The sequence below is a fragment of the Drosophila arizonae genome, chromosome 2 (assembly GCF_054131065.1).
Source record: "Drosophila arizonae isolate 15081-1271.41 chromosome 2, UAZ_ARI_1.0, whole genome shotgun sequence".
Taxonomy (NCBI): Eukaryota; Metazoa; Arthropoda; class Insecta; order Diptera; family Drosophilidae; genus Drosophila; species Drosophila arizonae.
Genome location: NC_142922.1, coordinates 16,318,011 through 16,343,020, shown reverse-complemented (window position 1 = coordinate 16,343,020; position 25,010 = coordinate 16,318,011). Strand labels below are relative to the sequence as shown.

Here is a 25,010-nt window from a genome sequence, read left to right as displayed (position 1 = left end):
ATTATATCATTTCATGTATTCGTATATATTTGACAATAATTGGTTTTATTTTAATAACTACTAGGTATATATAGCAAGATTCATGTATATATTATAAATAGGGTTTCCAATCCAGCTTTACAATGAGTATTATCTGTCAGCATTCACTGGTATTGTGTGTTTTAGTAGACAAACCCAACTTTTGCTTAGGGCGCCATCATCACAATTTATTAAACCTAACCTAACAAATGATATAGTATACCATATATATGAAGACTGTGAATTGTGCATTCGCATACGATTCACGATTCAATAAGTACAACTGGCAGTGTGATTAGCTTAGCATAATATTCGTTGTGTATATAACAAGGCTCCAGCCATGTTCTTTCAATATACATTCATACATACATACAAATACAAACATACCTACATATTTCGAAATATACAGGCAAACAAAACACGTCCTCTGACTATAAACTCCAATTCGATGCGTGAGATTCAGAAAAGTCGCGTCATTTGTTCATAGGATTGCTAAATTAAACACTAATATTCTAAATGGATTCCATATTCGTCTGATATGTAGTTCACAAACGTCCCGTATTATTCCCATTTACATTTTGGCCCCATGACACCTGATGGGGATTACGGGTGGTCAGCCGCAGGGAGTTGCCATCGCCATCCTCGTCGATGACATGCTCGTAGCCCTGATTTATAGTTCCCCCGCCATTCGAGCCATAAATTTGCTGTAAAGGACGTAAGCATATAGTTTGTATGAGGACAATATAGTCGGGCATGACCGACTGCATAATACTCGTTCATCAAATGTCAAATTTTTAAGTACAGAAATATCTTCACTAATAAACATCGTAATTTAGGAAAACAAATTCTTAAATACGGATGAAGGGAAGTATGTATGTACCCTTAACAGTCAGCTATTCATTTCCGATTCAGCAACTCACCTCTGCAGGTCCCCCATTCACATTGAAGACATCCTTGATGCTGATGCCTGCATTGGACACGCGTCCGCTGCGTGGATTGGGCAGGACACCATTGTTATTAACCTGTGCGAAAGTAATCTCGATATATTTACGAAGGATATCAGCGAGTCTGTTTTGTACTTACTGCAGGCACTGTGGTAATTCCGTACTCGTTTTTGGCGCCCAGCGTTTGCATTGCGGATTTCCGTCGTTCCGCCATCACGGAATTCTTTCGCACCTCCAAAGCGCGTATGGTCTCCGCTCTCATAGTGAGGCGACGCGTCAGAATGGGCGTGGCTGGATTATTCTCAGCATCGGCGGTTAGCTTAAGGAAACGCTTCTTGAATGCCACATCCAAGGTACCAATTTGACGACGAGGCTGGCGAGCTTTCTCCAAATTTTGAATGGTCTTTCGTCTGGCTATGCGATCGGGTCCCGAGCCGGAATCATTGTCGTAATCCCCATCAATGCCTTGCAAACGTTGCAGATTCTTGACTATTTCCACAGCGTGCTAAAGAGAATATAAGTGATAAATGAAATGTGTATATATATACAAATATATGTATATATATATACCTTATCTATAAGCTGATCTTGCGTTAGATCCTCAGATTTCTTTTTGCAGAAATTCAATTCCGTGGAGGCCAGGATATGAGAGAGAGTGCCGAAACGATGGAATAACATGGCCGTAAATTGTATTACCAAAATCAGGGCAAAGAAGAACACAAAGACGAGACCAATCGGCTCCAGCTGCAGATACTCCTTGGAAATGTGCACCTGTATGGGGAAAGATGTATTTCTATTAGCACAAAACTCTATAGTGATATGAAATGATTTGTTAGTAACATTGAACAATGAATTGATTGAACGATTCTTCGATTGGAGAAATGGCAGACTATAGTACCAAATTGTCGGTGATAGGGCTATGTTTAATGTGTGATACCATAGATATGTGTGTGATAGATATGCCTGGATGCATATCTGTATGCCGGCATGTATATTAATGTCTATACATTGAGGCTAATATATTATTGTAATTGTTTTTTTGTTTTTTTAGAGTTTATGGCACATTAGAATCTTGAGCGTTGATATGATATAGTATTGTTGTTGTTGTTGTTGCTGTTGTTGGTGGTGATGTACCAAAACCATTAGGATGGGTTTTTTTTTTCAAACAAATAAACAGGAAGTAAACACAGGAATGCCTTGTAAACACATAGAAAAGTAGGATCATACATATATAACATTAGAAACATTCATTGGGTAAGTATGTATATATATATATGTGTGAGGAGCACATTAAAACGTATATAGTGTGTGTGAGAGAGAGAGAGAGATAGGAAGAGAACGAGCGAGCCGAAGGAAGTTAGAGGTCCCGAATAGGTAATTCGTTTTAGATAAGTTACACAAACAAAACAGTGTTAAACAAAAGTTTGATTGTTATTGAATTTAAAAACCTCAGATGTCTCTTCGATATACGTAATGTTGGTTTTGACGCCCAACGGCCATATAATATGCAATTTATCCTTATTCAGTTGCAATAAGAAGACAATCAATACAAATAACGCGTTGGCCATAAAAAACGCAAAGACCGACTTATTCCGCAGTTCAATCAGATCGGCGGCAATGCGGGCCTGTGCTCACACACAGTTTTACAACCGATATATATAGAGAAAGAGAAAAAAACCAAAAAAACAAAAAAAAAAAAAAGAAACTGTTAGTAGTGCTTGTAAGGGACTCAATTACCTCCTGAGTGGATTCGTCATAGGTTATATTGGTGCGCACACCAAAGGGCCACTTGACGTGAATGTTGTCCTTGTTCAATTGCAGCAGGAACACGATCAACACGAAGAGGGCATTGATCATGAAGAACGCAAATACAGATGAGTCGCGCAGCTCTTTCAGATCTTTAGCTATACGGGCCTAAAATTATTTTATCGGCAGGTGTTGCGGGTAGCATAAGACATTCACGATCTGCACCTAGTTGGTAAAACTAACTAAATATGATAATTGGCTTACCTGCTCCACGGGATCATTGTCAATGGGATATAAGTACTGATCGATCAGATCCTTCCAGAACTGGATCTCCGAACTTGACAAGAAGTCTACCTCACCCTTACGCACATCCGGGTCCTCGATCCAATAGGGATTCGTCAGAAAGTCTCGTTCCTGTTTAGGCTCTGCCGATGTATCCGAATCCGATTCATCCGACTCATCGCCCGATTTCTCAGCCACCGATGTTAGCAAATGATGATCCTTCGAGCCGCTGGACGTGGTGCGTCGTCTATTGTGACGTGATGCATGATGGCCATGTGGATCCACGGCGCTCTCGATGCTGTCAATACGGTTCTTGATTGTATCCAGAGATTCGGCTATGCTCGCCAGCTGCTGCTTCTCGTCGGAGGTCTTGCCGTGCGTGCAAAACACGCAACGGAACAGACCAGCCAGGGAAAACTCAATGGAGCCCTCCTCATCGTCATTGTCGCCAATGCCACTCTGCAGGAAGCCCAGCATGCTCTTCTGCTTCACTCGCTTTTTGGCTTCCTCGGCGGCTTTCTTTTCCGCTTCCAGCTCCTTCTTGGTCTTTTTAGCGACCACCTCACGGGTGCCCCAGGAGACGACGTTCAGATTGATGATAGAGTACAGAATCAGCAGCAGGTACATAGATGGTATGGATAGCAAATATATCAAACCGCATGTAATGCACCAGAACTCTTGCGGATGCAAACATGCGGCTATGAAGAATGACCCCACCATGGATATCAAAAAGATGGCCGAGGGCGAACCTATACCGTCCTCGCCTAGCTGCAGGGCCGTACCCACAATCACAGCCATCATGATCAGAGCGTAACAGGTGGACAACACCTGGGCCACAAACAGTTGTATATTGGCCTTGCAGGTGAAGCAGATAACCATAAAGGCCAGAATGGGCACGATGTTGTAGTGGAACGAGGTCCAGTTGTCGATTCGGAAAGCGGCTACAAAGGCACCCACCAACATAAGGAAGATGGTGCCAGGTCCCAAGATGGTGCCACCCATCAACATCATCTGATAGAAGACGTACAGCAACGAGATATTGTCGTTGATCTTGATCGTGCGCTTCGCATCGCCGAGCAGATCCATGATGTTAGCTATGGTCGAGGGCACCCAGCGACGTCGCTGGTTGTAGAACTCATTGAAGCCCTCCGGGCAATGCGTGTAGGCATCCGAGGCAGCTGAGTACTCAACACGATAGCCACGCTGCAGCAGCAAAGTGCAGAGCCACCGATCCTCGCCCTGATCGTACTGCACATAGTGACGCGCCTCCGTTGGTTTCGTTGTATACTTCTTCATCACATTGTCGTCCATCAGGGCTTTGCCGCGGAACAGTGAGAAGCAGCCGGGTGAACAGAGCACACAGCCAATCATGTGCTCCGTTGCCTTCTGCAGCCAATGACCAATGGCGTACTCGAAGAGCTGATACCACACCATGGGTCCAGAGCCCACCGGATGAATGCGTCCGCAAGCAGCGCCCAGATTGCGATTCTTCTTCATCAAATCGACCAGCAGCGTGACAGCATTCGGCTTGAAATCGATGTCGCCGTCCAGTGTGAGCAAATACGTATTCTCTGCAATGGCATCCTTGCGATCCACCGAGATGGGCAGCTCCATGAGTCGATGGCCGAGCAGATAGTACATGTACATGACCTGGGACCAACGCTTGCGATGACGAATGCGATCCTTGTCCTTCAGATGTGCTATGAACTTCGTTTTGCCCGGCAACGTCCAGACCAATCTGCCGCCATAGGGCGTTGGGTATTTCTTGGGTGGACGCAGTCGAATTGTAGTCTGATGTATCTCGGAGGCAGCCTCATCCATGGTACCAATCAGGAGCTTGACGAAACGGTTGCACTGAATATCATCGTCACTGTGATCCGAAATCTCAAAGGCATCATCGAAGAATATGTGAGCTGGAAGAGCAATCAATGTTGTAAGGAACCTAATTTAATGACGGACTCTACTTACTCTCGAACTCATAATAGTCTGGATCGAGCACTCGCAAATACTTTTGAGCCACTCGTCGAGCACACTGATCCTCGTCCATTCGCATAATACTCTTCAAGAACTCAATCATTTCGTCTTTCGTCTCATGCCACATCGTGGCGCACGTGTAGATGCGAGTGATGTTATCTGAGGACTTGATCGATGGCTTGTTTGGTGCCGATGAGCGATCGGTGTGCACTGAGATAGTCTCATAGTACTCATCACCCTTTTCCTTTTCAATCTCCGACAGATCCTAAGATAAACCGAAAGACAAGTTATATCGTGTCGCAGTTTAACTAATGTAGAGCCTACCTCGGTTTTGACATCCGCTTGATCGTCGCGTCTTCTATTCAGGGCCATCGACTGATCGATCAGCAGAGCTGAGTACATGGGTCTTACGAAGAGTTTCTCGGTTGTCGCCAATCTCTCGCACTTGGGCGTCCAAATGTGCAGCGCAATCCACGTCTGGCTGAGTAGCCACAATATCCAAGCCCATGCCATTTGCTCGGTGACAAAGTTATTGAACCTAAAGTTGGAGGGACTCGTAAAGAACAGATAGTCCGGGATGGTGTCGTGGAAGAAGCATGGATCATCAATACGTATTCCACAAGCAGCAATCAGAAATGAAACGGTAATCGGCACCGTAAGGCTCACGGGGAAGGCATAGCTGAAGCCCTGGATGAGGATCTTGCACGCGAACTTGCCAAAGATGTAGCACAAATAAGCGCCAAAGATCTGCAGGAGCAGCACGTAGACGACAGTATTATAGGCAGCATCCACATCGACGGTATCTATATTGGCCGACTCCAAGGTATCAGGCAGCACTCCGCCCAGTCCTGCGGGCAGCTCATACACGACGATCTTATGCGGCCCAAAGGCATCTCCGTACAGAGCAAATAAATTGCTGGGCTCATCCCCGTTGGCCCAATAAATGAGTAGGGTGACGCAGAAGAAGAGCAGAATCTTCCATATCGAGAGGAACATGTGACAAAAGTAGCGAGTAGTGCGCATCTCCTCCTTGATGCGGCCCAGAGCTCTCACAATGCCCAGTGGCGATTGAGCCGACACATAGTTCTCCCACCAGCCGCAGGAGATCATGATGCAGGCCACCGGAATGACCCACAGCTCGCGTCGATTCTCCAGCAATGGCCAGATAACGAGGCCCGTGACCTGGGCAGCAACGGCAGCCAGATCGATGATGACTTTGATGAAGCGTTTGCCCTCCTTGGAAGTGCGCGACAACAGACCCAAAATGCCAGGGATTACGCACAGGCAATTGGTCAGCATAGCTCCCTGAATGGCATCGATCTGTGGCAGGACGACAAACATTAGCAGAGCGGTGCCCAGAGCACTCATGCTCTCCATCAGCCAGACGAACAGGAAGTGGCCCGTCTTCGGCACCTTGAACGTCTTGAAGAAGCAAATTCGCGCCGCTCGTATCAAAGCCCCGATCTCGGGCAGGGAGTACGCAATCACCAGAGCCCATATCCATGCGACACGCTCCTCCTCGGGCAAGCGAACAACGAAACTCTTGTCGCGACCCTATGGAGAGCCGGAGTTGAAAATGGAACTTCTTTGATATATCTTGTTAGGACTTACCAAATCCTTATTGCAGTACTCGATTTTGCGATCCTTGCGCACCTGCGAGGTCATAAACAGAACTGTTCCCTTGGCTATAACGCCTCCGGTTAAAACTATGATAAACGTGATTATATAGGCAAAGATTTTAAGTATCTTGATGGTTAGCTCAAGACACTCCTGATTTGCCGTCGAACCGGTTTCAATTTTAATTGGCGGATCGCGGAACACATCCCAGCCTTTCGTTTCCTGTATTGTGCGTTGGCTGAAAGCAGAATTGAATGGATATAGCTAGACATAGTCTTAAAGAGCAGCCGAGTTGGGGCTAGTCTATCATGGGCTTCTCCTAGTCCAAGCTGCTTGCTTGCTCTTAGGTTCCGGATTGCTTTCTTAGAGTCATTGAGTGATTTGTTGAGCAATATCTGAACAAAGGCGAGCAGCTATGGATGTGGGAATGGCAATTAAGCTTTGTTTGCTATGAAGTTAATTTGGTTGTTCCGGTTTGCTAAAGCGAAAACCATAATATTTTCCAAGAGAAAACCTCAGCCAACAATTTGCATATCACAATTCATAGGGGAAACGCGAATAAGACTTACCTGCCGCCATAAATATCGTGTGTCAGAGGCGAACTCTCGTCGTCGGTGAAGTTATTCTCATCGCTGTCGCCCTGATCTCCGGTGGCTGGCGGAGCCATCGGGCGATGCCGCACCGCAGACATCTCCCACGGTTATTGCCCGAGCCCCAATCGTTGGCTCTGCTGATTCTTGCAGGCAAAATGTAGCTAAAGTGGCGCAAGAGTTGAAAATTAATTGAGTTCCAGTCGCAGTAGATAAGCCAGTTTCAATTTATGGCTCTCTGTATGCTCTCTGGTAAAGCAGACATTCAAGGACCTGCGGCCCTTGACCAGCAACATTTAAGCAAGCAACTAACCGGTTTCTGGCCAGCATATACACTTTTCAGCTTAAGTGATTTATGAAAAAATAATCAGCTAATGAAGATTTTCAATGCACCATGTACTGCTTGGGCACTGTGGTGAATGACCGAATGACCAGATAGGGTGGGCTTCAGACCCCACTAACGATGATCATTAAACATAATTTCAAAATGCATTTTAAGGTCAAAGCTTACAGCTTTCAAATTTACTTGAAATAATATATTATATATAGTAAAGAATAGGGCTCTATAGCTTAAGAGCTGAATTGCTCTAGTCTTGTCTACCCTGACGCCTCACATCATGTAAAGGAACACCTACAAAATATATGCATTGTGTAGTAGTGTAGCTGGAAAGGTACTTCAAGAATCTCACAGCTCTATAAATAGCACATTCAGTATACAACACGCACTTCGCAAGCAAGTTCTCATTCTTCCAGGCTTTAACCAGTTGCGAATCGCAAAGCAAAAGTAAAAGTAGAAACAAAGTCAGTAAATAGGAAAAAGTGCCGGATATAAATCGAGTATTATTTATCTGTGTTTGCTGTTGATTCAAGGTAATTAAGGGTCCAACATAAAGGCGGGGCAGAGATATACATACATACATATGTATTTTACTACATATTGACCATGCCTCACTTATTGCATATTTGGCACGGAACTAAAGTTGTGGCCCTCTTTGATTTTATGGTAATAACAATCACATATGTTGCACAAATACATTCACAGACACACACACTCACACCTGTATATATAGAGTACATACATAGTGTGCAAAATTTTGATCGCATTGTTCCGTGGCGCAGACCTTGTGCCACATTTGAGCAACAGCGCATCGGATTTCTATTATGATGATGAAATTACCATAGATAGCTAGATGAGAGCATTGATGGAGGATGTTTTATTCTTCTTTGAAATATAAACTCCAATGAATTAACAAGTTCTTTTTTATTTTCAAGAAAATCACATATCGAATTTTGATTTTTTAAAAGTTGAAATAAATGTGGCTAAAAATTTGTCGATCAGTAAAAAAACGGATTAGACCGAATGTTGTGGACTCTTTAAAATCGACGACTTGAACTCTCCATGTCGTAAAAGCTATCGGACGACTCCTCGCCGGGCACATCGAAATAGCATAGGAAAGATGGCCTCAAGCTCCGCTGGGCATGCACGATGGCAGTTAATTTGACTTGAGGCGCCTGCTTGGCCTCTACTGGAGCAGGTCTTCGTGCCGGGCTGATGTTCATGTTGGCGTCATTCTGAAGATAGGGATTCCATGTATTTGGTTGCACTTTCGGTTGCACTTTCGTTTCCACTTTTCGCCGAGTTGGTAACAGTTGCGCTACATGTCTTGGGGCAGGTTTACCAATTTTTGTTGCCTGATCAAGTTTGGTATTTAAAGGGGTTTTCGAATTGTGCACAGCGGGCGTTGCCTGCTTTAGGGGTGTTAGCATTCTGATCTTAGGTTGCTCTATCAAACTAGGTCTTTCATCATTCGATTTGTTCGCCTTTAAGAATTCCATCATTCTGGCCCTGATACCTTCTATGACCAATTCTTCCTCACTTTTCGCTTTATTCGAATAAGTTTTGTTCAACAGCTTTGTTTTGGAATCGGGCGACAGCGGGGAGAGATTAAAGAACACTTCGCGATTCTTAAGCTTCATAGAGTTACGGATCTTATTTTGTCCATTTGGCTTGTTTTGTCGGAGCATTGTGTTTGGTTCTCCTGTGTTGTGAAGTCGTCGCTTATTCAAATATATTTATTCGGCTAAAAATTTTGATTCTGGACACGTTTAACATTAGTCGATTTCACAACTGAGCCGATCTAACGAAATTCATATTGACTAGCTTAAAGCAAAGACTACTTAAATATAGTACAATATCGTCAAGCTCAAGGGAATTAGCATGTATTTATCCAAGGGGTCATAAATTGAATCAGTTTCCACAGTAAAAACTCAATTAGTTGGCAGAAAGGTCAAAGGATGCTGCCTCCCGTCTGGATTCTGCGCAGTAGTCCCTAATGCTGCGTCATATGATTGCAACCCTCAAAAAAAAACAAAAGCACAGAAGTCACAGCTGCCTGTTGCCACAGCCACCCTCGACGCAATGCTAAGGCTAGTGTACTAGGGTGTGTCAGCCCTTGTTTGTGTTATGGATGCTCTAGACTGATTATGGTTTTCGTTGCGCGCCTCTTTTGCCGCTTATATGGCCACAGTTAACGGTGTCTCGTAACAAGACCGTGTGGCCTAATGGATAAGGCGTCGGACTTCGAATCCGAAGATTGCAGGTTCGAGTCCTGTCACGGTCGTCGTATCATACTTTTTTTTTTTTTAATTTTAAGGTAGACAATAGTACAGGTAGTCAATAGATAGCTGAATGTTTATTTTGTATGGAAACATTTGTAGATAAAATTAATCAAGTTTGGATTAAACGAATTAAATAGTTTCAATGACCGAATAAAATTTGGACTCTTTTATGCGCATGGATAATGTATGACCCTATGTATGTATATGCATATGTATGCATATATGATTGTCATTAGGTATGTCTGAATGAATGAATCTATTTATCGAGGTATATGTTTTCCTATTAATTCCAACCAAAACTAAATCCGTATATTGAACAATGAGGTTTAATTGTGTTAGTAGTGCCCTACTATGCGATTCTCGTATACTGAAATCAACTAGAAACGCTAAACATCCTCTGATTGTTTTCTTCGTGACGTGCTAATTAATGTCGGGTCCATTTCCATTTACTAATTAGTGCAAATGAAATAATCGTGTATATATTTTTAAATATTTACTGTACTTTTCTTTTACTTTTCTTTTTCCATTTATTTCGTTTTCTATTTATATAAATAAAATACTATTCCACAGATTTACTCTCACTGGCATATTTATATTGTGTATATATGCATATATATAAGCAGCTAACATTTTACATTTTGATAGAATTAAATATTCACTCAAATGTAGGAAGTGAGTAACTGAATGAAATCGAGTCTCGAGCATGTATAGTATATGTTCGGCTAGAATCATTTAAGACATGGATAGATAGACAAACATTTATGCCTTTCCCAACAACAGCTCACGACAGTAACCCCAGTTGACCCCCAGAAAAGATAAATACGCAAACAGAAACGTGCCAAACATAGCAAATGAAATTTTCAGTCGAAAAGCTAATTCATTACGCATTCATGTCCAATACTCTATAAAAATGTACAGCTAGAAAAATCGAGCAGCAAAGGATTAAGAAAAGACACAATTAAAACAACTTTTTATAGATCCACGATAAGAGACCGGTTCCGCTAAGAGTACAGCAAGCAGGCCTTGAAGCACAAACCACACAAACTGCTCTTATAAATATATATACTATATGTGCTGATGTATAAAGCATAAGACTTTTCATACTATCATATATCTTGGACAGTGGGCGTTAACGTACGGAGTATTCCAGTGAACGTTAATGCCTGCTGATTCATTATGACTCGCAACATAAAATTCATTTACAAATTTCAGCAATATATTTCTGCATACAAAGTACATAGAGTAAATACATATACATACATATATACTGTTGTATATATGTCATGCCCAAGAAGGCAAATCAAATGGCTTACAGCCCAACACAAAACGAATGCATGAAAAAGTGAAAGTCTAAAGCAAAAACAACAACAATATTGTTATAATAAAAACGATCTATGAATAAGATACTTGTAGCTACAAGAGCAACAACAACAACTCGGTAGTTGCAACTACATATTGCTGGCTGTTGAAAATTGTTGAAATTGATTGCTACATTTAACAACGGAAACGAAAACGAACCAATCGAACCGACGAATGGACCGACCCACCTAGCCAAACCGGCCACGCCAAGCCGGACAGCCAGCAACAGCAACAGCAGCTGCCGCAGCAACTGCGTCCGACTTGTATCATAAGACAGAGACCAGTTTCTGCTGGAGTACAACAGGAACAATAAGCGACTCTAAAAGTGGCATTGCGCAAAACATGCCCAAACAATGACTGCGATAATGGCCAGCAATGAATATGATCAGAACGGTGAACATGGCAGGGCAGCATGATCTAGCTGCGATCAATGTGGGTTCAATCAATTGTGCTATACAAATCTGGTTAGTCAATAGTTCAAGAATAGTTCTAGTATAAATGAGGACTATTTACTTGTAAAATGGTTCGAGAATGTATTATGTTTGAGAAAGGTTCGAGAACGATTGCTGCATACTCGAGAAATATTACCCAGAAAACTCAGCATTATTCGAGAATATTTCAAATATTGTTTCAAAACAATTTGAAGGCTGTATAAGAAATAATCAATTAACGTTCATAACCAGTTCAAACTCATCTAGAGATAGTTTTAAAAAATTCGTAAATAAATTCTGGAAATCTCGAAAATAATGTTAAAATTTATTTAAAAATAATTTAACAAATTAATAAGTCTTTCAGCGGAATTCTAGAATAGTTAAGACATACTAAATAGTTCAATAATACTTAAAGAAAAGTTTCTAGTTCTCACTAGTTATTGATCTAAATTGTTTCTGGCTAGTTGAACATTCGTTCCAGACTGGTTTGACAAATTCAGTTCAAGTGCAGCTGCCTTACGTTGAATGTGCCTTGAGCTTTATCTGCCAATTCTGCTCAGTGCTCGCAGCACACCTCAACATCCACTCAAGCTCTGTCAATTCAAAATTCTTTAGCTTGATTTTTTTTCTTTTTGTATACTCATTTTGCCAACTCATTGAGTCAAGTTCCAGTCTCGTATTATTTACCAACGTATTACCGTTATGCACATGCATAAATTCAAGACCCCAGCCAACAACGTGTGAGTCACGAAGATTTTGTACGATTCGTAAACTTTGCTCATAACTTTGACAGCATTTTAGTGCAATAATCTGAAATATCATTAAGGATTTTCGGCTCCATACAATAGAGTTATATTAAGGTACATTTAGTCTGTTGCGCTATGAGTCATAAGAGTTTGCACAAAACTTGGTTTTTACGCAGTGCGTAACTTAATTCAAAACTGGTATTAAATTATGGGATTTTTTTTTACTCATTGAAATGAGGTGAATCGGCTCATAATGAAGCTGTACTTAAGTTAAAGTGGAAGAAGGTTTGCTCAGGCTGTGGTAACCATAAAAGAGTCTAAATGGAATGCTGAGTATAAAGTCTTACATATAAGATATAATATAATTTTATATATGTAACAATTTAGTTTAATTCATAATGTTCACATGCGAAATCTTTCTATGTTTTTCTATACATTTCTTAAGCTTCCATAAAAGATTTTAGTAAACAAACTTTGTATATTTATGCAAAGATCTTGACAGTCGCTGCGAGAAGAGTAAAGTAAATAATAGAAAAGAGAGCGAAAAAGGGAGAGAGAAAGAGAGCAATCGACTTTACCCAGCAACAAGCTACTCAGACAACTCTTCATCTCTATGGCTTGGCTTGCGTGTGGGCGTTGAGGCCTTTCGAATTGTGCAAATATTTTGAGTGGTAAACATGAAAGAGTCAATTGGAAAAAGTTGTATTAAATGCCATTTATTCCAAATGATTTCATTTGGTTCATTTCACTTAATAACAGGCTTAGCCATAGCATCGAACCATAGTTAACAAGTCTTTGTTAATTAAGACTTTCAATTTATAGAACAACTTGTTTTAAAGGCGTCTGTGTGTGTCGCAGTGTCTCTTTTAAATATTTTTGTCTGTTTTGTTGTTGTTGCTGTTAATATCTTGGAACGGGTTTGTGTGCCAAGACAACGCAAAAAATAAGACCGAATCTAAATCGCAAAATAGCCCGTTTTATATGCAGCTTATAAAAAGCAAAAGTGTTGCCAGAGTCTTACACAAAACCCGTTAGCCAACCGAAAACGAAGAAGGCGAAGAATACGAAGAAGAAGCAGAAGTGAAAGAAATATATAAATCTTACTACAACAGCATAAATGAGAATGAGATTGTGCTTTTTGCTATTGTGTCTGGCGCATAAAAACTTTCACACATACATACATATATATCAAATTGTACCGTTTGATGACGATTATAAAGCCTAAGAGAAATTTTGTTGGCCTAGCTGCAGCTATTCCAGTATAGATTGAGAGAATGTGAAGTGAATGCTGCTACGACAGCTGTAGAGTGGAGTCGTCGCACTTTTCTTTAGTTTTCACTTGGACAAATTTATTGATGCATATGACCTTTGCATTTCACTTTTCAAAGCCTGGGCTTGATTTAGCTAATCACAGTTAACACTTTATTAAAGCACACACACACATACAGATAAACACATACATTTATACGATTTCTTTCTCAAAACGCTTGCGTGGCTCACAAACTTTTTAAAAAAAAACCACAAATTTTTATTTATCATTTGATTTCTTTTCAATTATTCGTTATTTCTTTTGCTGTGCCGTTGGTGAAGTTGTTGCTGTTGTTGTTGTTGATGTTGCTGTTGCTGCATTTAACTTTTAGCCAGCTTTATACAAATACTTATACACGTACACATAAACATATACTGTGTATATGCATGTATGTATATAGAGTTATGCATACGCATACGCATGCGCGCACGTACCGTTTTGTAAAAGAGAGACAGAGAGATACGTAGACGTGATTTTAGCTATGGGGCCTTTACTTTTTGTCCGCGTGAAGCTCTTTTCGAGTTCGTTGTCTTCGCCAAACTGAATTGAAGTCTTTCGTTTTTGCTTATTGGAAGTGGTCGCAACTGTGGCTCGGCTTGTTGTTTCTTGGCCTGAAATCGTTGTCGCCTGGAAGTAAACTTTTATGAGCGGGCTTATATGCTAAGATTTTGTTGTTTATTTTATTTATAAGATTTTTAGCTTACACTTGCCTTTGTATTGACTTCAGTTGCTCTCCCTATAGTTGATGCAATATATGATACCAGTTAAGTTTATACTCTCTTAATTTCACTTTTTATTCATAAACTCTTTGGCTGCCATTGGAAAACATATAATTTTGCCTCTCCCTATACCGTGAATATAAGACTTGTATCCATATGCATGTATTTTGCGACAACTTTGTCGAGGTCGTCTGGTTTCTTTTTTTCTGTACCCCATACCCATTAAGATGCCGACAAAGAGCATGTTGATGCTGTGCATGAAAATGTTTCACACATGCATTTCTGCGGAATCTATGAAGAAATAATAAGTTATAATAATAATAATAATTACGTGAACGAAGAAATTTTACGGTGTATAGGATACTCTCCCTTCGTTTCGTTATTTACCAGTGCTTCAATATTATAAATGTTGACGCAATGAGCGCGGGATGCAACAAAAAATTAATCTCTTGATTTAAACAAATTAGGGAAATTTGCAACCTTAAAAACAAATTTAAATTTAAAAAATTAAAATATATAGCTGAATGAATTAAAAAATTATCTTTATAAAGTTTAAGAAGAGTTTACTTTTTCAACCATTAAATATAAATTAGTAATATTCATTCTATTTAAGAAATTAATTTAGTTCAAATTCCATTTATTTCTACTTACATATATCAAATTGTAACCGCTTTCAGAAGCGGTGAATTGTTGTGAATTGATTCAGATCGATAACAAATTTAATAAAGCTCTGTTACGCCTCTGTTATAAAATTTAATGGTATAATTTTTATTCAACAGCTTATAAAATAGTACAAAATTAAAGTACAGAACTAAAATATTGTATTTGCTAGGAATACATTGCTTGTTTTTGTTCAGAGAATGGTTGTTAACAGAAAAATCACGTAAATCTGTTATATAGCAGAAACATATGATGTTGTTTATTTTCGCAAACGAACCAGTGGTTCCGCCTTAGTTCACTTTGGTAGGTTGTTCGATCAAACACATTCTGGACGAATTGATACAAGTAGCACAATTTTGTATTTATATTAATTTAATTTTCAATTCGGATATCAAAACCATGTGGTCATCAGACGAGCTCTTTTTCCGCAACTTTGCAGAGCTTAAAAACTATCAATACGACGACGAGAAAATATCCACAATAACTTCCAGGGAGCAGGTGAGTAATCCAAATTATCTGTGTCAACGACAAATAATAAAGCAAACTCTTGCTTTTGTAGATTAAAACAGAGAGTTCGGTTGAAAAATGTTACGATCGATTCGTACAGACACAGTTCGTAAATCCACGCGCAACACAGCTAAATCGCGTGCAGCACCAACAATATTTGGATTTGATGCTTAGAAAACTGCCATCCAATTATGAATGCTTGGACAGCAGTCGGCCCTGGTGCATCTACTGGATACTGCAGTCGGCTCAACTGCTGAATTTCGACTTCGACGAACAGACACTAGACAACGTCGTGCAATTTCTCATAAAGTACGTTAATAACACCCTAATTATGGATATTAATAATACGCTTTCAATTGTATGCTTCCAGATGTCGTGCTCCTACGGGCGGCTTTGGCGGCGGACCAGGGCAATATGCACACCTGGCTCCGACCTATGCTGCAGTCAATAGTTTATGCATCATTGGCACACAGAGCGCATATCAAGCCATCGATCGAGAATCACTTATTAAGTTTCTATTCAGCGTGCGTGATGACGATGGTTCCTTCCGCCTCCACGTAGATGGTGAGACAGACGTGCGTGGTGCCTACTGTGCCATCTCCTGTGCCAAGCTAACCAATGTGCCTGAGTCAGTGCTGAGTGAACTGTTCACGGGGACCGCCGAATGGATTGCTAGCTGTCAGACCTACGAAGGTGGCTTTGGGGGAGCGCCCGACCTGGAGGCACATGGCGGCTACACTTTTTGTGGCATCGCCAGTCTCGCATTGCTCAATCAGGCAGATAAGTGCAATAAGAAAGCACTATTGCAGTGGACATTGCGTCGTCAAATGATCTATGAGGGTGGCTTCCAGGGACGCACCAATAAGCTAGTAGATGGTTGCTACTCGTTTTGGGTAGGCGCTACCATTCCAATAACGCAGGCCACATTAATTGGTGCTGAAAAATCCATGGAGAAGACGCTTTTCGATGTCGAGGCACTGCAAGAATACATATTGCTGTGTTGCCAGAAAGCAAATGGTGGTCTAATCGATAAGCCCGGCAAGTACGTTAAGCATTCAAAACAAGCATTTATTATTTAAATATCACAAGCTTATTTTTTCTTTTAGACCGCAAGATTTATATCATACCTGTTATACGCTGAGCGGAGTCTCGATTGCCCAGCATTCGGAGTCCGCGATGCAACCTCAAGTGCTTGGTGACCTTCGGAACGAACTTTTACCCACCCATCCACTGTTTAATATACCACCGAAATCAGTAGCAGCAGCTCTACACTATTTTTCAAACACTTCCAGTCAAGATGCTGGCTGCAGCAATAGCACCTAGCGAATCGAAGATTAACACATTTGGAGTGGTGAATGATGTACATACACACTGATGCTTAGCTAACAAATTATTTGATATTTGTATACGCTATGGTCAAAATTTTCATATTGTAAATCAATCCATTATTGTTTTCAAAATTATCTATAACAAAAACTTTTCAAAAGTGATTCTAGGATTGACAGAATGTATAAATTTATGAGGAGCAAAACTTGAGTGCGTGGAGTAATTCTGTTATGTATAAATTGATAATTAAAATTGCAACGTTTCTGACAACCTAGCTTTTTATTTAAATATAATGATACTAGAGGTACATTTAAATTTAAAGTTAGACAAGCAGTCTTGGGAAATTGGTAAATATATGTTAGTACTTATTTTACCGCGCTCAATGAATAAGTAACAGCTGATCGGATTTTCTGAGAATGTTAAGTATACAAGCAAATAGCTACAGTATGTTATTATTATACCACTAATCACTGTGTCTAGTGATTATACTTAACTGTTGCATTATACATGTAGCTTTTAACTCTCGATGTTTTCGAGCCATCGTTATTTAAAACGCAAGACACCGGCAGAAGGCATAGACCGACGTGAATATATTGGCCACCTGGTGGATGAATATTACACATCAACAAACGTTGGTAAGCATTCGCCCCGCCAAATTCAGCAGCACTATCAACACTATAAAATACATCACCAGAGGCCCTGGAGCAAGTAACCGCAAACTTGGCAAACTTTGCATACGATCCAATAAACTGGCCCTATCTGCATGAAGCCGAAGCTTTGGAAGTCTTTGTGACAGCTCTGGACACCCAGAACCCTAATCTTCAGCTGCATGCAGCAGCGGCACTGTGTAATTTTTGCTTGGGTAACGTTGTTTTCAGGCAATCGCTAGATTTCTATTAGCATACTTTTGTAATTCGCAGACGAGATCGCCGCCAAATTCATAGTTGCAAAAATTGCCATACTCAGAAACGTTTTCCTAAGCACAGAGAAGGCTGATACCGTGCTGCATAGCCTGGCACTGTATTATCAACTGCTGAGCGCAGGACTGAGCAGCAAAGAGGAAATCGTAACGCCAGCATTGCTAAAGCGAGTTTTACATTGGCGGCAATCATCTAACGACGAACGCGTTGTTAAGCTTTGCATAGTTTTCCTGGAAGATTTCGGCTCTCGGACCGAAGTAACCCAGCTCCACAATGCTACTGCAGCTACGTCGACAGCTGTGCAGCCAGCCACAAGCCAAACTAAAACAGGTTCAAGTGATAAAACGGTTTACACAGAAGGATCTTGAAATATTTTCTCAATTCACCGGTGATTCGAATTATATACATAGTAATGACACGCCCATCACAGAGCGACGCGTTCATGGCGCACTGCTTAATGCAGTTGTTGCTGGCATTATAGGAACACAATTGCCAGGACCAGGCACAGTGGTGCTTGAGCAAAGCTTCAAGTTCTTGAAACCTTGTCGCATAGAAACGGATACCTTAGTGACTGTGCGTTTAATCAAAGCGCGCAAAATCGCGACTGTGGAGTACGAGTGCAGACAACACAATGACGTTGTCTTTGCGGGGAATGCTAAATTGTTGGCACCCAAAGGGATTGTTTAGTTGATACTAATAAAAAATACAATTGTTTTTAGTGAATCTGTTGTCTATTTCTTAGTTGATCGTTTGCCCTCGCCCTTCTTAGGAGGTGCTTTGCCACGCAGTTTTCGCAAACGCTTCATTTCCTCCTTGAAGTCCTGGTGCTCATCGCGGAACAGTCCGTAGTCCCGCAGATTTTTCATTAGCAAATGTGTTTCCACATGTCGTGGATACCAGTTAACCACATAGTCTCGTTTATGTATGGGCTCCTCGGAGAACATCCGAACGACCTGTAAATAAATATTCATTAGTTATCAAACTTCATAAATAACTTTCAAAGCTTTAACGCAAGACCTTCATTGACTTGTCATTTGTTGTGCGCGCCACCTCGCCAAAGATGCGATTCGACAGGTAATTCATACGACGCGCATATTGTGTGCCAAGCTTAATAAGCTCACTATATTTAAAGTTGGACATTTTTAGTTAGGATTCGCTTTGATTTGAATATTATTTATTAAACAAAATGTTGGGGGTTATGTCACCCGGCTGTTCCACATTACAACAGACAGCTGTTTAGTGATGACAATAAAAAATAATCGATATCGACTTTAACTGCTAGCTGTTAACTTTACATAATACAGCTGTTGCTCAAAATCCGTTGAAGATTTTAAATTCGTCAAATCAACGTTTATTTCTAAATCAATACTAAATTAACATTAATTGGAATAACAAAATTGTAGCGACAATTTAACTTTCACAATATGCACAGTAGATCGTAATAATTGTTATTAAACCGTTTCAATGTTGCCCCTGCCCTTGCGTCTGTTGTCAGCCTCTACATCATTGCCTATAAAGGAGGTCTCTTCGGAACTTTGAACAGGGATCACTTCTCTTGCAATGGCTACACTACCATTCAATTGGCTCAGCAACGCATTCGTGCCCAGCACACACGACGACTCTCGTGGCGAGCCGCTGTGCACCGATATCTGATCAAAGTGCAACGCTCGCGATGGAGTATGTGAGCGAGAGGATGGAGATGGGTTTCCCATAGCGCCTCGAGAATGCGGACTATTATTACGTGAATGTGGAAAATCTTCCAAAGGAATTTCCTCAGATCTGCCGAGCAAAATGTAAGTTAGCTAAGTTAAGCATAAATCACTGCTATTACACTTACCGTGGTCTTGGCATGCGTGGGCTGCTCTCACGCGACCGATTGCCGGAGCCACGCGCATGTGAGTTCTCTCTCGACTGCGAGGAGCTGTGACTGCCTCCACTGCCACTGGGCGAACGATCCCGATCCAGATCAGCATTGGCTGTCCGCAATGAGGACGGTGAGCTAGAGCCGGCATTGGGACTTCGACGACGTGAGCGACTGCCGCTTTCATTACGTATGCTAAGATTTTAAATATATTAGATTCATTTACATGTGAAAGATTTCAATTGTGTTTACCCCTCTATGGAGCGGTTCTGTGCCATTTGAGTACGACTGACACCGGCACTGTTATTGCCACGCAGCACAGCTGCAAAACCAGGCACTCGACTCGCAGTTAAATTTGCGCCCTTTTGGGCCAGGCGCGAGTTGCCACAATGCGTTGAGGTGCCACACACCGGATACAGTGGCGAGTCCAGCTGGCCGGGTATTTCGATTAGCTGTGCAATCTGATACATTTTCTTTTGACGCGCCTTGCTGCGACCTTTCGTAAGACGCTGCTTGGCCGCCATGCAACGTATATGATCATCGAATAAAAATTTGGCTGAAAGAAGCGGCGTACGATTATGTGTGACGCCGCCACGATGTACCGTGATGTGCAGGCAACGGGAGTCATCCTTGTCGCCCTGCACTTCCACATCCTGTAAGAAACCCACAAACTTGGCCACGCCCCATCCCAACAACTTGGCATCTGGCTCCACGAGTATGAGCTGCAGTGCATCAATGACCAGAAAACGCCGTTGTTTGGTATTATCCTTAGACACCACAGTGCATGCAATTAAATCACTATTATCTACAAGCAGTAAATACGTTTAAGCAATGGATTAACAACTCTGATCATCAGACACTCACTCAGATCGAGCACATTGTCCACCTGCACCAGGTTCACCACATTCGTCAACGGCAGCAGTGTTTCCTTCTCATTTAAAAACTTTTGGCACGTACGGCGCAGCAGAAAGTAGATGCGTATGGCTCGTCGAGCCTTTTCAACCTCGCCGCAAGGCAGACGGTGGGTAAATTCAATGCCCGTTAAAGGTGTGCCCGTGGGTGGCAACAGAATGGTCGAGTACGTGCAGAGAAATTCGACATTCAGCTGCGCCTTACGCATCTCATTGTACTCGTTCTCGAATAGATCGAGGAATATATCTTCTGATTTGTAAAAGTTACGCAGCACAACCATGGATTGATTACGAGCACTGAAAAGCAAACTCTGCTGCGAGCTCGTTATGCAAGGTGCATCATCTGCGGCGGGCTTGGTGAAGGTCAGCAGCAGTTCCAATGCAATCTCAGCCGTGATCAGTCGAATGCGACAAGCTATAAGAGTGTAAATAAATATAAAAAATGAATATGTCACAAATAGATTAACTTACATGGTTGACTGGATTGTGTGATGATATTAAGCAGATGTTCAATTATCGCCGTCTTATAGCTGAACGAGCCTCGCATAGATTTCGACAGTACCTGTTCGAACCACTCGTTCTTCATGCCTGCGAATAGGTAAAAGAGTTATAAATAAGCGAAATGTGATGCAACTCCCGAGCTAACATTTAAACATTAGTATGAGGGAATGAACAAGTTACGTACCATCTGGTAAAAGATGCCATGTTGATTACGCATTTTTATTTTTTGAAATATCATTTTTTAATACCACACAAATATCAATGAAATGAGCAGAGAGGGAGAGAGAGATGTGAAACAGGCAAAGTTAACTGAGAATTGGCGCAGCTGAAGCCTAGCTTAAATCTACTGACTTTGCAACAGTCAAACTCACCTCGATTGTGGGACATGGCGTAAATGAGGCAAAGCGCCAAGAGAGCCAGGTAATCATTCTCTGTACAATCAAGTGCTTGCAGCACGGTTTCCAAAAATGGATTAGGAAGCTCAGAGACGGTCTGCGCTGATGTCGACTGTTGAAGCATCTGTTTCTCCTCGTCGGTAATATTACGTAACTGGTTTGCTGCATCTTCGGCGACAGTTTCTGTTTGCTGGCTTGATGGAGACGCTGTCGCTGCTGGCGTTGACTCCACGCCGCTATCCTCGCTAATTGCATCGCCGCTGTAGTTAGCCGTGTGGCCTACAACCGTGTCCAATGCCTGTTCAAGACTCTCGTGTGGTTCACCAAAGCTCGGCACCACTACTTCGCGATGCTCCACATAGGAATTGAGTATTTCGGCTGCTCCTTCTTTGAATACGCTATGATCCCCATTTAATATGACCCAGGCCAAGGCATGCACTAGCGGCTCATGGGTGACAACTAAAAAGACCAGCGACAACAAATAGAGTGCCACAATAGAGCTAACGCGCGGATGATGAATCTCCTGTATGTCAATATCCACATTGCGATTTAGTACAGCTGCCAAATTTTGGGTGACCAAAGCTAATGAGGGCGGCGGCGGCGCTGGTGTCAGCGAGAATATGTACAAAGGCACAAACAACTTGTGCAGCAAGTGTTCGGTGAGCACTGCATTCAAATCTTTGATATCCAATAGCAGGATGTCGTTTAAATAGTGCAAATGATTGAGATGCTCGGCAACCAAATTGGAAAGTTTCTGATTCGATTGGTGGCTGAACAGTAATAAGGATTCAGTATAAGTAAAAATATAACATGAAAAAATTTATTTTCTTACTCTATGTCTGTCCTCACACAGGTATCCAGCTCCAATATGTGCTTACCGATAAACCAAACTATATTGCTAAAATAGGGCGCAGCCGTTCTAATAAATTTAAACTTCGAGTTATTAATGGTCTATCTTCCGTCTACGTTTTACCACTCACTTGTCTCTGATAAACCGCAGCATGCTTGCATTTTGCACCTTATATACATTTAAAGAAATTGTGCGCACAGCAATGCGTACCATCGACTCGGGATGATTGAAGAATTTAATAGCTTCCGTGTAGAGTGGAAAGTCATTTGTGTGCTGATAAAAACCACAAACATTAAATTGGTTTAATAATATATGTTAAGAGAGCCCACCTCGTTGTAGAAGAAGTGTATGGTGTGTGGGGTGAGCTTCAAGCTTAACGTTTTCAGAAACAGTATGTAATAGGCCATAACATCCTCATCGGAGAAATCAAATTTGTGCACCATTATAGAATTGACATGGTTATTACTTAGTAGATAATCTGAAAAGTCAAATATAAGTAACAACAGCAAAATTATTTAATAATTCCATTTTAAACCTAATATTCTAACCAATATTGCCAATGCTATAAACCATTCGTGATATACAGGCATATCTCAGAAGGATAACAATTATATAGAGGATCTACATTGCTATTCTAGTAAGCAAATATTTACGTACACAGCGACGTCTCATTTCTGATGTTCTCAAAGAGAATATTAAGTGTCTGAAGTAATTGGACGCAAACGTAACTAGAGCCGCCGCTCTTTTGACGCATGATGTGCAGGAAGTACGAGAGCATATTTTTCTCTAAAAAGAAACTGCGAAAATAGAAATAGTCAATTTTATAATATCTGTACATATTTAAATTATAGACCGCTATGCTTACTCAAAGACCAGAGAGTCATGCTGATCACCCCATATAAGTATCTCGGCTATACAGCGCAATGATTCAACCAGCAAGCCGCGGTTGCTCTCCGATACGGTTGTGTTCTTTTCCAAAATGCTGTACAGGTACTTAAGGTGCTCCAATGATAACCGATTTTTGGGGCGTCCACCCCACGGGCCGCCAAACCAGCTACGACTGCGAAACATTATGCGAGTATTAATAAATACTATGCCTTAACTACAACATTAACTGGGTACACTGAATACTAATAATAGAACAGCATTAGCCCACAATGATTATTTACAAAGTCATAACACAATAGGACTTTCCAAAAGCCTCATTGGCACACGGGAGAGCTGATAACTGTGCACTGGTACTCGCGATCAGCCCACTATGTTGTGAAGGGTTCCGAAAATGTCACGTCAATTAAACGAAATTAATTTTGTAAAAATTTATTTTTTAAAAACATAAAATTTCAACTTTCAATCAACTATTCTTCTTCTTCTTTCGTTTTCAGTACGACGACAGCAGGTGTCAAAGTCAGCTGTCGCTCGGAAGAGTGAGTGGTCACACTGTTGTATGCCGTCACATATTTGTACACACTGGCAATCAGCTGAACACCAATAAAATCCTCACACGCCTTTCTTATGATTTATCCAACTTTATTCTTTTAACAAACTTGACACAGCATTGCGTACTAACTGTTATTTTGATTAAAATTAATGGAATATGAACCAGAATTAGGATCTTGTTGCATTTGAAAATTCGCGGTAGACAAGCCGAAAGGCTTCAATATCATATCACCCAAACCTTTTAAACTGGACAGCATTTCGGTTTTAAGTTTTTCATTGCGCTCATTTATCAAAGCTGGCAGACGTATTTGAGCCTCTCGTGCTTCAGGCTGGCCAGGATCGATTTCATAGACACGCTTGTAATCTGTCAATGCTTCATCTGGTCTTTCATCCTGTTCGTATAGCTTGGCTCGCCTATTTAATAAATACAAATTAGAACTGCATTTCTTCTGGTTATTTTTAACACATACCGTAACAACGCACGCACATATACTGGATTTAGTTCTATGGCCTGTGTGCAATCGCTAATAGCAGCTTTATTGGCCTCCAGCTTCATCTTGGCCGCAGCGCGATTGCAAAACAGCACAGCACGCTCCTTACTATTCACGGAGGGGCAAATGTTCAGTGCTTCTGTGTATACAACAATGGCACGTTCGGGCTCATCGTTTTTAAAGAGTTCGTTGCCTTCGAGCTTCAGCTTGTCCGCCTTCTCTTTGTTAGCGGCCAGCTGCTCGACACTCAACTCTTTCTCCTGTAGTTGCAGCTCTTCTAAGCTAAGTTCTCCATCGGGCTGTATCACATCAGCTTTGTCACCACTTTCGTCATCATCATTGTCCTTATTACTCGCACCTTCGGCACCCGCGGCACCTCCTTCATCATCCGTAAGACTTAGTTTACTGTTCTTTTCTATAATGTCATCTATTAATTTCTCATGATCTGGCTTATTGGTTGTCGCTTTTTGTGGGGACGGCGCGGGCTCGCTAAGTGCATCTTGGAATTCTTCATCGTTAGTATCTTTCCCTGCCATAATGTTACCTAGTTTTCAATTTCTATTTGTACTAGAAATTTCGGGTGCAATGATTTGTATTATTGTGCGTCTTCTGAATTTTTATTTAACACTCACTTAGTGTGGACACATTGGCATACGGTTTTAATATGCATTATTTGCTCTCTAACAACAAAGCAGCACTCAACTAGAGATGGGCATACACTTAAGCGATACTTATTGCTAATTTGCTAAATATATCTAGCTATTTAAAGTTTTTTATGTTGAATAAAATGAATTGAC

The 25,010-nt window shown here is 41.3% G+C and overlaps 6 protein-coding genes and 1 non-coding gene across 9 annotated transcripts; 3 read left to right on the top strand and 4 right to left on the bottom strand.

Moving 5' to 3' along the window:
• Nucleotide 1: 1 nt before the first annotated feature.
• kkv (hyaluronan synthase-like protein kkv) lies at nucleotides 2–14,259 on the bottom strand. Of its 2 annotated transcripts, none has more exons than XM_018019259.2 (11): nucleotides 14,070–14,259; nucleotides 7,151–7,335; nucleotides 6,576–6,819; nucleotides 5,289–6,518; nucleotides 4,959–5,229; nucleotides 2,973–4,903; nucleotides 2,411–2,587; nucleotides 1,533–1,733; nucleotides 1,102–1,467; nucleotides 939–1,040; nucleotides 2–722 (listed from the first exon to the last, which is right to left on the bottom strand). In XM_018019259.2, exons 2-11 carry the CDS (start codon nucleotides 7,270–7,272, stop codon nucleotides 564–566), a joined length of 4,803 nt encoding a protein of 1,600 aa, XP_017874748.1. In that variant the 5' UTR covers nucleotides 7,273–7,335; nucleotides 14,070–14,259; the 3' UTR covers nucleotides 2–563. The 2 variants fall into 2 exon arrangements, with proteins under 2 accessions (XP_017874748.1, XP_017874739.1); XM_018019250.2 differs by lacking the exon at nucleotides 2,411–2,587 and adding an exon at nucleotides 2,700–2,876 and having other exon boundaries at nucleotides 14,070–14,257.
• On the top strand, nucleotides 9,720–9,792 carry TRNAR-UCG (transfer RNA arginine (anticodon UCG)). The gene has a single exon. It is a non-coding gene; the product is annotated as a tRNA-Arg (tRNA).
• Nucleotides 14,260–15,284: 1,025 nt separating the features above from the next.
• On the top strand, nucleotides 15,285–17,117 carry Fntb (Farnesyl transferase beta subunit). The gene is made up of 4 exons (XM_018000425.2): nucleotides 15,285–15,512; nucleotides 15,574–15,830; nucleotides 15,892–16,563; nucleotides 16,628–17,117. Exons 1-4 carry the CDS (start codon nucleotides 15,414–15,416, stop codon nucleotides 16,842–16,844), a joined length of 1,245 nt encoding a protein of 414 aa, XP_017855914.1. The 5' UTR covers nucleotides 15,285–15,413; the 3' UTR covers nucleotides 16,845–17,117.
• A 44-nt stretch (nucleotides 17,118–17,161) lies between these two features.
• Nucleotides 17,162–18,285, top strand: LOC108609095 (armadillo repeat-containing protein 7). The gene is made up of 3 exons (XM_089463890.1): nucleotides 17,162–17,482; nucleotides 17,542–17,709; nucleotides 17,768–18,285. The coding sequence occupies exons 1-3, from the start codon at nucleotides 17,374–17,376 to the stop codon at nucleotides 18,133–18,135; spliced, it is 645 nt and encodes a 214-aa protein (XP_089320016.1). The 5' UTR covers nucleotides 17,162–17,373; the 3' UTR covers nucleotides 18,136–18,285.
• Nucleotides 18,286–18,476: 191 nt separating this feature from the next.
• On the bottom strand, nucleotides 18,477–19,022 carry mRpS33 (mitochondrial ribosomal protein S33). Its single transcript, XM_018000748.2, has 2 exons — nucleotides 18,785–19,022; nucleotides 18,477–18,720 (listed from the first exon to the last, which is right to left on the bottom strand). The coding sequence occupies exons 1-2, from the start codon at nucleotides 18,905–18,907 to the stop codon at nucleotides 18,499–18,501; spliced, it is 345 nt and encodes a 114-aa protein (XP_017856237.1). The 5' UTR covers nucleotides 18,908–19,022; the 3' UTR covers nucleotides 18,477–18,498.
• Nucleotides 19,023–19,095: 73 nt separating this feature from the next.
• Nucleotides 19,096–23,677, bottom strand: ema (C-type lectin domain containing ema). Of its 2 annotated transcripts, XM_089463650.1 has the most exons (12): nucleotides 23,455–23,677; nucleotides 23,151–23,345; nucleotides 22,943–23,082; nucleotides 22,615–22,763; nucleotides 22,416–22,558; nucleotides 22,268–22,354; nucleotides 21,412–22,205; nucleotides 21,011–21,127; nucleotides 20,493–20,954; nucleotides 19,881–20,433; nucleotides 19,605–19,823; nucleotides 19,096–19,546 (listed from the first exon to the last, which is right to left on the bottom strand). In XM_089463650.1, the coding sequence occupies exons 1-12, from the start codon at nucleotides 23,460–23,462 to the stop codon at nucleotides 19,219–19,221; spliced, it is 3,195 nt and encodes a 1,064-aa protein (XP_089319776.1). In that variant the 5' UTR covers nucleotides 23,463–23,677; the 3' UTR covers nucleotides 19,096–19,218. The 2 variants fall into 2 exon arrangements, with proteins under 2 accessions (XP_089319776.1, XP_017855527.1); XM_018000038.2 differs by having other exon boundaries at nucleotides 23,151–23,677.
• Nucleotides 23,678–23,791: 114 nt separating this feature from the next.
• Nucleotides 23,792–24,983, bottom strand: Ttc1 (Tetratricopeptide repeat domain 1). The gene is made up of 3 exons (XM_089463842.1): nucleotides 24,846–24,983; nucleotides 24,193–24,780; nucleotides 23,792–24,136 (listed from the first exon to the last, which is right to left on the bottom strand). Exons 2-3 carry the CDS (start codon nucleotides 24,747–24,749, stop codon nucleotides 23,848–23,850), a joined length of 846 nt encoding a protein of 281 aa, XP_089319968.1. The 5' UTR covers nucleotides 24,750–24,780; nucleotides 24,846–24,983; the 3' UTR covers nucleotides 23,792–23,847.
• Nucleotides 24,984–25,010: the final 27 nt, after the last annotated feature.